An 11,602-nucleotide genomic window follows, 5' to 3' on the forward strand; every position below is an offset into this window, starting at 1 on the left:
TCAAGAACAGCCTTGGGATAACAAACTTGTATTATCTTTCCCACTATCTCAAGGTAGACTTGAATATGTATGCTTTAAAGATTAGACATAATTATATATATTCAATTTCTTTGGATTAAAGGTTAGACGTGAATGATTTTTATAGTAACTCAATTCACTTTTCTTGTTGAGTTATTGAGATCATGTGATTAACAATAATTAACACATTTCTTTGATTTGATTTTTGATTGTTAACAAAAAAAATTAATATATTTTTATCTAATAAAGTCTTTTTTTTTTACTACTTAAACAATTAATATATACATAATCTAATAATGTGTTTAGATACTTTGTGGTTATGAAATTCACAAAATATAGAAAGTCTTTTAGTCTAAAGGAACACTCACATTTTTTAGTATTAGTAGACTTGTTAGGTAAAATATCTTCATATGATTTTTATCGAGTGTTATATTTAACGTTCAATGCATTGTTATAAAAAAGTGTCCAATCAATTTTAAAAATTAATGTATTTACATGGTGTCTTTTTATTTGCATCCATTGGATTTGTTCATTTATATAAACTATTTTATATTAAGTATAAGTGACATCCAACTATGTATTGGATTCATGTTAGCTAAAAAGGAAAGTACACGAACTCATCTTTAGTAAATTCATTTTGTCTCTCCTATTTTGAATTGTTAATATTTAAATTTCAAGTAAGAAAGAACAAAATAAAAGATAATAGAAGAAATATGAAAGAATATTCTTCCAAGTCATTAGCATTGCAAAGGAAGGAACACATACTGTTATTTATACTATTATTCTTTCTCTCTCCACAAAAACGTGATGCATAGCGATGCCTCTAGCTGTGAGGCAAAAATCATGCTTTCCTATGCTTAAGTTTATCATTCTTTACTAAGAAAATTATTTCATTATATTCGAGTTTAAGTGTTTATCCATTATATTGAGTGATTTGAATATGTGATTCATTCAAACATTTATTGTTAGTGAAGGTTAATAGTGGCTTGGTGTATCAAACAATACTTGAGTATTTTTAGATTCAGTGAGAGTCTAAGGGGTGTGCTAGAAGTGGCCTAGAGAATGTTATTGTAGTCAGGAGTGACATAACAAAATACTTGTTGTAATCAAGTTTTGATTAGTGAAATTCTTTATTGATTTGTAAAGGAGAATTGGACATAATTCTGCATGGGTGAACTAGTATAAACCTAAGTCTTTCTACTTCTCTCCAAAGCTATTTGATTAGTATTCTCTTGTGTTGTTTTTGATACACTTTGTTTTATTAGCATTGAACGACAATCCACATTTTATCTTAAACAAATTATTTTTGCATTCATTAGACGATAGACTCTAAGTCCACTATTTCAACAAATTTGGTTGCAAAAATTATATCCTTTGCAAAAAGCTTTAAATTTTAATTGACGCACTATTCAACTCTCTCTTATAGTATAATATTTGTTATTTCACACTTGACATATTAACTTCATCATAAATAAATGTATTCCAACTTTAATCTATAATGCAAATCCTATAAACAATCAACATTTAACATAAAACTTGGTAAGACAATCAATAACATATCACTAAAACATAATTTAAATATTACGTAATTAATTCAATAATTATATGTGTCCTACCATGAATCTACTTTGTCCTGCAACCTAATGAATTTGTGTTTTTGTTGAATCTAAATGTGAAAAAAAAACTCACCAATGCTGAAGACAACAACAAATGCACGAAAACGATCAAACTTGCTGCTTACTAGAAAGGAACGTGATGGCATGAAGCTACGAGATGGTTTGGGTTTAGTTTGGTGGGAGGAGAGGCCATTATGAGTGACATAAAGAGGGTGTGACAGAAAAGGGTGAGAGGTGAGTTGTGAGTGAGAAAAATGGAGGAGCTTGACGGGGTGTTGGAAACATTGACAAAGGAAAAAATGGTTTTTGTTTTGTTTTTTGTAAAAGCATGAGGTGGGAAGAGCATTATAACAGGTGAGAGTAGCAGCATCCTTGGGAACATCTTGACGTAATTGGGCCACTCATTTTCTGAAGTACGCTTTATATATAAGGCCGAGAATTCTAAGTTCAAATCATTTGAATTTTAATAGAATAGGCTAATGATGATGATGAAATGGAAAAACAAAAAAAAAAATATGAAAGAAACTACATAATTGCAAATAATGTTTCTTTTTAATAAATAAACAAGAATAAAAATTTAAAAAATAAGGAAATATGAAAATACAAAAATCTTAAAAATAATTAAAAGTGATAAAAAAAGGCCATTTATTATACCTGAATTTAATGCAAAATTTATTTTTCAAATAATTAAAAATAGTAGAAAGCTCGGTATTTATTATTTCTTAGTATATTTAAATCATACTTGGTGCACATCACTTTATTAAAAAAATTAAATAACAAAATTGATGTCGAATGTGCCGAATTGATTTGAATTTTACAATTTGAGAAATGCTAATACACTCAATACCACATTATTTTAATTTAAATTTTATTAAAAATTATAAGATCATGAGCGGAGTTTATTAAATAATATTTTTTCTGAATGTTATTAAATAATAAGTGAGAGCAAAAAAAAATTATATTTTTTAATAAATTTTAATCAATAATAAAAGGTATAATAAAAAAATGTATTGCTAACCTTCAAAAGATTTAAAGTTGAAATTGACAATATTAAAATGAATCAACAGTAATAAGAAAGAAAGCCGAAAGTATGCTGCCATTTATAATACAGCAGGAGATATGAAAAGGGGAATTACATAACTGTCTCTCACATCAAAACACTGAAAGAAAAGAAAAATGAAACCTGACTTCCTAAATTTGTGTTGGCAACATTGTACATATTGAGAATGTGCCTGCACAGAAAAACACATTCAGCTTATATACTTAAAAAGGAAAAGCAGAGATAATAATGTTCCTATGTTCTTCAGTATATTGGTAGTTGTAATGCCCTTCCTTCACATTCAAGTGAACATGGATATCACTTTGTCCATGTCAATTTTTGCCAAGTTACAAACTTTATTGATCTAAGTCAGCTCAATGGGGTCATACTCTAGCAGCATCAAGAACTGCCTGTTTGAAAAGAAAAAAAAAAGGCAAAACAACTTAGAACATGTGGTGCAGGTGTTTTAGATAGCAGAAATTGATGAGATTCGAGTAGGTACATAATTCAAACAAGAAAATTTCATTATGATTTATATTTTCTCACTCACTCTTGCAATTATATTTTAACTAAAGCCAATAATTATTCATATCTAGAAGATGTAACTATGTTCAAGTATAGATTTAGGAACACCAATCACAAGGGTTGACCTAGAGGTGGGGTATTTTATAGTATGCATGGGTTTATAGGTTTTAACTTTATTGTGACTCTTTAGATAAAAATATATATATATATATATATATATATATATATATATATATATATATATATATATATATATATATATATATATATATATATATCTTTTGGGAACATGATACTCAGACATACATGATGAATCAAACATCAACTGTATAAATGAAGTATTCAGTATGACAATTTAAGAAGCCTTCTTTATAATGGATACCAAAAATGTAATGACAAATATACTAATTTCATGATCTGCAACAAAACCAGTATGAGCAATTAATATACACTTTAGTACTTTCGCCTCTATTTCTGATGCACATACTCGTAATAACAAGGGTTGTGTTATTTGCACACCAAATTCTATACACCACTTTTACACTTTTACACCAAATTGGAATGTGTTGTTTCTCTTGTTTTATCATCTGAAAAAGAAGTGAAGAATGGTATATTGACAATAATGTGCAAGTAACAACATTACTGTAATAATAAATTTGGTCCTAGTTGGAATAGTTTTATAGTTGCACTGCACAGTTAAAATCAATAATAAACATGATACTGTAATTAGTACTCGTTAAACTTCAATAAGAGATAAATTATATATACAGATAGATTGCTCGAATCCAAATTTAACATAATGTTTTTTTAGGAGCCAAAAACAAATGTATTAATGTGATGGGGTAGCATACCCTATATACAACCAGCTTTATACAACCTAACCAGTATGCCCTCAATCTGTTAAAAAAAAAAAACAAAAACAGAACATATACTCCTATACTATGCTGATGCATGTAATACTCTGTCTAAAAATGCAGCAATATCTTTAACATAATGTAACTCATTTTCTGTCATTTTATCAAAATATTGAGATGATAATAGAACGGGTGAATTACTATACATTCATGTATCATATGGAAAACTATTTTTAGCTCATGTAGATCTTCCTCTAGTTGCATAAACCTTTTTTTTTATTACCACAGTTAAGTTCCCAGAGTTTTCTCTAGTTTGGGTTTAGGTTTCTATATTTTCACTTATTTGCCATTTGGTCCCTGAGAATGAGAGTATTGTCCCCTATATTTGAGATTTAGTCTTGTTATGGTTTTGATTCATCTAAAAGTAAATGACCCATACTGCTAACAAAAAATTAACAATTAACAACTAACATTTGCCGATTAAAAAAATCAATTGTTAAGACTAAAATTTATCTTAAACCTTATTTGTTTTGGTCATTTGCATGTATAAACTTAAGAAAACAACTTAGACTATAATGTGCATATATCATATGGGGGCATGTCAGATACGGTATATGCATTTGATCTTTACAGAATCTTTAATTTCTGCAACATTCTGTTAGGAACCAATAATGATAAAAAATAACAATGTTTATATGGTCTGGTACAAATCAGAGAACTGCTCAGACTTTAAACCATTTAAGACTGATTATGCACAGAAACCACTTCCACCATTCCCTACTGCAAATTGTTTGCCAATAATATTTCCTGAATATAGTTATGCTAGTTAGTAATCTAACCATATGTGATTAGTAACAACATGAAGAAACTACCACAAAACTATTTCAATCATTCATTACTGTGCAAATTCTGTATTCAAGAACTAAAATACCAAGATTTTGTTAGAAGTACTAGCCTTGAATGTAGTTTTGCTCCCAAAACCAAACTTAGGCTTTCTGTGTTCCACAGGCCTTAGTATCTGAAAAGAGCACATAAGTGTCTCATCAACAGTCATCATTGCTCCAGCATTGTCAAATTCTCCACAGTAGTTAGGTGCAGAAAAGATAGTCACAAGTTGTCTATTGGAAAAAAATTCATATCCATCTTCAACAACCTACAAAAGAAAACACACAAGCAGGTTATGCAATACTTGAACTCTTCCAACAATTGCACACTCAAACTTCATAGAAATGCATATAAAACCTGGTGTGCTCTACAAATCAGGTCAAGATCATGCTTTCCAAGAAATTCTGTCACCCTGCTAGCACCAAAAGTATAAGAAACTCCGCGCTCATTGTCTCCCCAACCCTCAATGTCTTTACTAGGATCAGACCACAAGAGATCACATAGTAGACCACTCTCGGGTACTTCGGTTGGACGCGGCAAACTACTTATCTGACTTAGATTGTGCAATTCTGGAGAGAGTCCACCATGCATACAGAAAATCTTTTCCTCAATGATAGCTGCCACAGGCATGCAGTTGAAGCAATCTGCAAATATTTTCCATAGCCTGACGTTGAATCGCCGTTTACATTCGTCGTAGAAGCCGTAGACGCGGTTTATGGAAGCACATTCATGATTGCCTCTAAGGAGGAAGAAGTTCTCAGGGTACTTTATCTTGTATGCCAAAAGAAGACATATTGTCTCAAGGCTTTGCTTTCCACGGTCGACATAATCGCCTAAGAATAAGTAGTTGGAGCGAGGAGGCAATCCACCATGCTCAAAAAGTCTCAGAAGGTCAGAATATTGACCATGGATGTCTCCTGGTAACATAGTGAAATGAAACAATATATTAGTTCCTACCTTGTATTAATAAAGACAATTTTGGTTTTGACTGAAGAAACTCATGTATGATTATTGCCATAATCCTAAGAAAAATTACTATTTGAAGATGGACTTCATAACCACTAGTCACTCGGAGAAGATTGGCATAAAACTGTAACATATGAAATGAAAATAAACAAAGTTTAAGCAGTACCTACTTGCCAATAAAGCAATTAAGGTAACCATAGTTATCAATTCAAGAGAACAGAGAAAATAAAACTTATATTTCATGGCACTGCTCTTAGAGCAACTTCAATGACAGAATGTGATGAACACAGTGTATGTGGTCAGAGGAAACATACAATTTAGAACCCATGCATGTCCTAGATTTAGTTAAAATATTACAGAACACTAATAGAATATTATACAGAACAACTACACAACAAAAAAGAGAATATGTACATATACATTATAATAAATTAACCACAAAGATAGAATATAGTTATTGAATGTTATGAGAGAGATAGAAAAATAGGGTGGATTTTTTTGTTTAGTCATGTCACAGAATTTCATGTTCTAACTTCTATTAGTTTAAAATAAGTGACTTGTAATTTTTTATTAGCTCGGAGTGAACTGGTCAATTATTAGGCTAACAATTTCACTATTTTCTGTTACTAAATGTTTGGTGTGAATATTATGAGGTGAGAAAATGGAAAAACCGTCAGCCATGAATCCTAAAATTTGCACAAAAGCATAAAACTCTAGACGTCTAGTTTAATGCACACATGAATGAGATATGTTGCCACTTGAGACAATAATATGCCTCTATATATCACGTAGGTGACAATTTCACTATAAAGTTTAACATTAGACACTGACGAAGGTCAATAATCACATTGGATTAGCATCAGTCAGTGAAGCAAACAAGAATCAGAAGTGACAACTTAACATTCATGACATATTTTCTGGAATTTTGCTTGATTAAAGTCACAGTGAACACAATTTTGCTGGGTAGTTGGTATAGATATAAAGTTTTGCGAATATCTCAAGTTGAACTAAGAATAATTTTGTGAAGCAATCAAGAAAGCTAAAGTGGATGATTCAAAACTTGTACAACAAACAAGAACAATCAGAAGTGACAACTTAACATTCCTGAAAAGTAAAACATTTGTATAACTAAGACCCATAATGTTTCAGAAACTAAATATTCTAACTGTTTTGGTTTCCAAGAGTATTCTGACTATTCTCCACTCAACAGGTTAAAAGATTAATCCCTAATTCCTGTTCGGTGTTCGAGATAAAATCCAGGACCACATGTTTCAGAGACATGAATTGCTTCCGTTCTTCAATTTAGACCAACACATGTTCTAAATATTCTGATTTAGACACGATATAGACATTAATCAGTGGCAATGCAATATCCAACAATCATGTTTAGTTGTTCCATTTGCCGATAAATTAAAGCAACCATGGAATATATATGTTGGATACGAGGATTGACGCAAAGATATAAAGTGTCACTGTATATATCTATTTATATAGGAAGAAATGAGTTATTTAGTGAGAAAATTGTGTTTCATTCTAACCGAGGATAATTTTATTTTAGACTAAACACAATTCTAACCTAATGAAACAAAAAAAATGTATGACCATAAAACAGTAATCCACTTATATAATTATCTTTATCTCACTTTTTTTTATTTTTTTTAGTACACATACATAAAAGAGTAATATTTTTGGGACACCTATAAACACTCCTATTTACATTCATTATTTCTTTCAAAAAAAATTTGTCACATCACATTAATTATCTTATCCATACTTATTCTATTCTATTTTTCTCTTTCCCTCTCTACTAACTATGTCCATATGAATTATTTTTCCATAAAAAGTACACCTCAAAATCAAAGGGACAACATTTTGTTATCCCAAATTTGTATTAAAAAATCAATTTACGGAACAAAATTGATGTCAATAACTCCTCTCAAATCTCTCTCTCTCACACACACATATATATATATAAGCATAAATCTCTCCTGGGATAAGTCTAGTATTGGAGGATTTAGATATTACTTATCAGGTCTTAGATTCTAATTTCAGTGTCACTATTATAAAAAAAAAAAAATATCATGGCCATATACTAAAATTGACTAAGAAACTAATAAGTGACTAAAAAACATAAAGAAAAAAAAAATGGGATTGGCATATAGATACCACATATCTTAATTGGTGGTTCCAGTTCCAACAGATTGGGCTGCTTCAAAAAGATATCTCTGGAAACCGCACAAAGCTGCCTGATTTCTGCCTCTGAAAGCTGAACCTGTTTCCCAGGTCTCACTCTGACTTGAAGCAGCCGACTGATGATACCATCAAGAACCCCACGTTCCATTCTTTGGCTCCTCAAAGATAAGAAATTAAAGCAAAGAACAAAGAAAGCAGCAAGAGGAGGAAAAAATGCTTAGAAGTTAGAAGAATAAAGACCAAGAAGTTTATGTTGTTGAGTCTTATATAAGTAGCATATCATATTTTTAGAAACAAGGACATAACTTCAACTCAAACAAGGGAATCGATGCTTTGGTTTTTTATATATATAATCTTTTGAGGGTCACTTTTTGTTCTGTTAATGCTGAGGTTCTTGGAAACGAGTGGTGGCAGTTGAATTGGGAAGGACAAGAATATATTCGGTTGGAGGAAAGATTAGAGTTTAAAGTTTAAACTCATTATAGAGGGAAGGAAAGAATGAAGAATAAGTTGGAGAAATTGCGAACGATGAGCATGTTGGGAATAAATATAAATAAATAAATATATATATATATATATATATATATATATATATATATATATATATGCTCAACATCTAATTTATCATGTACTTAGTTCTAGTTATAAAATAGTATTATTTTCTTTTTTTTATATCTTATATACACTGTTTTAATAAAGTGTTATTGATTAAAATTAAAGATTTGTTATCATAATAAAGATTATGAAAATGAGAAATATGTCTTTTATAATTTAATTTAAATTGTTCTTAATCATAAGATTATTATAAATATGATATTAATAATTGAGATAAATCAATATATATATATATATATATATATATATATATATGACAGTAATCATTGGATGATTATTAATAGATTTTATTTATCAATTTACATATATAGAGGATGCACATATGAATGTAATAATTAAATTGACTCAAATTGAGATTTTCTAATGGGTAATATTATCTTATATTGTCAATAGGAAATTCTCAAGAAAAAATATAACATTTTTCATTTGTTATATTTTAATTATTTGGGTCATCTAATTCTTTAGAGCATTAATTGAATGAATATTGGATATAATTAAGTACATGTAGGATTAATGATTATTCAAGAAGGGATCTATCAACTCTAACCGATCAGTTTAAGTTAAAATTAAGATCTTAGTAAAGAAATTGAATAAAGGAAGAAATAAGTTTTCTTAAACCATTCATGATAAGTTAACTTATTAGAGTTTGACAATAATATCATATTCTAAAGTTAATTTAGAACACAAGGATCAAATAAAATATTATATTATTTTTTCTAATGATAAGTGTTCTTAAATGTGTATTTTAATTAATATATTATCAATTTAATATTAATTGAATCTACAAAGTCACATGCAAACAAATATTTTAATCTTTATTAGATAAATTAATTTTAATGTTTGATTATTAAATTAAAAAATTAATATGATTAAATAATTAATTGATTTAAAATGAAATATTATTAAACTTTTTACTAACACTAAGAATATAAAATAATATATATAAATAATATAAATTATTTTGGTGAAAGACAAGGTAGGTTCACGTTGCAGTTTGTTAAAAGAAAACAGCAAATCCAATTTTGACTTGGTCAAGTTAGTTTCAAATTTGAAAGTGCTACAAGCAAGTAACAATGTTGGAATTAAGTGGTATAGTTTCTCACCTACTATGGTTAGGATCTTTTATCGTAGATATTGGTACACAAACTCCCTTCTCTATATTTTTTGAGAAAGAGAATTAATACATAATTTATTTGAATTTGTGATGTGTATGAGAATGGTGCATAATTTTTTTGATATTGGGGATGAAGCAGGGACTGGTCTACCTTATGGTTGGCTAGATAAATGTAATGATTTTTATGATTCTTTTTTAACAAAAATTATTCAATATCAAAAACTTATTACGTGAAATGCCTTTATGATATTAATAAGATATATGAAAGTGCTGGTATATAATTTTACTCCTTTCCAAGAAAAATAAAAATTACAGCTTCACTCCAAAATCAAATGTATTTATTATTTTTAATATTTTTTAAGAATTAATCCACACAATATATATAGGGGCACTTATTGAATAGAAAACTATAAGGAAACCAATACTAATTTATAAAACAAAACATTTTAGAGATGTTCACCCGACTAAGAGGATGTAGTTACTCGTGTCCTTTATGTTGAGATGAGAATAAGTGAGATGCCAAAGACACGTGCACACACTTAGTAGATTGAAACTCTAATTTGTGATTATTAACTATATGGTCTTAGTAAAGGAAATTAAAGTATGCACTACTAAAGTTTTTGAAAGTTTTGTATTGGTATAGTTTGATAAAGAGCATGATGAGAGGTGAGGTAAACTAGACATGCAGGGTAGTTGAAGTGTGTTGGTTAAGTGAACTGCTTGAGTGAAGCTATACGGTCCCAATATGTTTAGGAGAGGGAGGCCTGTGCCAGTGAAACTAATTCTATTTATACCATTTGTCTATGTTTTCTTTCAACTATATATTCTATTTTTTTTAATCAAAAGATATTTTGTGTTTTACATTTGACACTCAAATGATGTCTATTTAATCGGATTAGTCTATTTTTAAGTAAAATAGTATCTTTAATTGTGATTTTATATCCAAATCGTTTTGATGTGATATGTTTGGACAAGCAAGTCTATATTGTGAGAATTAATTAATTGCACAAGAAATTTGAATATGGGGTGAGACTCCCCTCCCCAATCAATTTGAATAGACTATACTTTGGTATTGGAGATAAAATGATTTGTTAATTCTTCCTTTGAGTGACACACTTTAGGCAAAGTATCTGCCATTGACACTACTCTTCTAAGAGAATAAAAAAAAGAGTGAATTCGATTTTGAGCTAATTATCCACTGCACAGCCTCTACCTTTAATGGAACTTGCTTCTACCCATATTATATGAAGATTCATTAAACTTGTACGTTGATTTTACAGAGTAAAAACTGTGTTTAATTGCATTCCAAACCCACTTATCATTCTCTCGATCCCTTCTTTATATTTTCTACGTACACACAACAGAATTTGCAACACATACATGTTCTTTCTTAAGAAAGTGTTCTCCATACTTTCACTTCTATCTCGACCCAGCCACACCCACCTACATCACTGGTTAAATCCCTTTTATTTTCTTTCGCCAAAAAACAATCTATTAAATTTCTTCCGGCCAATAATCTATAATTAAACCAACCCAACCGCTACACTTAATATGCCACCCTAAATACAAAATTTGACTTAATGGGTCAAATTTTAATTTTCATCAAACTACTGCAATATATATGATGGGTTAACCTTATCCTTCATTCCATTAATTATGTGGATATAACTCTTTGAAAATGTAGACCTTGAGCTTGATTATAATGCAGGACAAATAATGCAGTAAAAAAGACACGTGTCTTTAGAAGATAGGTTGATCACCACTATAAAATGGCCAT

At 29.5% G+C, this 11,602-nt stretch overlaps 1 protein-coding gene across 2 annotated transcripts; it reads right to left on the reverse strand.

Annotated features, from left to right (window-relative positions):
* Positions 1 to 2,675: 2,675 nt before the first annotated feature.
* LOC114377844 (serine/threonine-protein phosphatase PP1-like) lies at positions 2,676 to 8,601 on the reverse strand. 2 transcript variants are annotated; one of them, XR_003659230.1, is made up of 5 exons: positions 8,070 to 8,601; positions 5,295 to 5,854; positions 5,008 to 5,205; positions 2,962 to 3,083; positions 2,676 to 2,866 (listed from the first exon to the last, which is right to left on the reverse strand). XR_003659230.1 is itself a non-coding variant. In XM_028336337.1 (4 exons), the coding sequence occupies exons 1-4, from the start codon at positions 8,242 to 8,244 to the stop codon at positions 3,057 to 3,059; spliced, it is 960 nt and encodes a 319-aa protein (XP_028192138.1). In that variant the 5' UTR covers positions 8,245 to 8,601; the 3' UTR covers positions 2,676 to 3,056. The 2 variants fall into 2 exon arrangements, 1 of the variants encoding a protein (XP_028192138.1); XM_028336337.1 differs by having other exon boundaries at positions 2,676 to 3,083.
* Between the last annotated feature and the right edge of the window lie 3,001 nt (positions 8,602 to 11,602).

The sequence above is a fragment of the Glycine soja genome, chromosome 2, assembly GCF_004193775.1.
Source record: "Glycine soja cultivar W05 chromosome 2, ASM419377v2, whole genome shotgun sequence".
Taxonomy (NCBI): domain Eukaryota; kingdom Viridiplantae; phylum Streptophyta; class Magnoliopsida; order Fabales; family Fabaceae; genus Glycine; species Glycine soja.

Excerpts from the sequence above, each read along its gene's own strand:
- LOC114377844 (XM_028336337.1), bottom strand. The coding sequence starts at position 8,244 with ATGGAACGTGGGGTTCTTGATGGTATCATCAGTCGGCTGCTTCAAGTC. Across the intron at positions 5,855-8,069 it reads ACCACCAATTAAGATATGTG|GAGACATCCATGGTCAATAT; the intron begins GTATCTATATGC and ends CTATGTTACCAG. Across the intron at positions 3,084-5,007 it reads GGAGCAAAACTACATTCAAG|GCAGTTCTTGATGCTGCTAG; the intron begins GCTAGTACTTCT and ends CTTTTCAAACAG.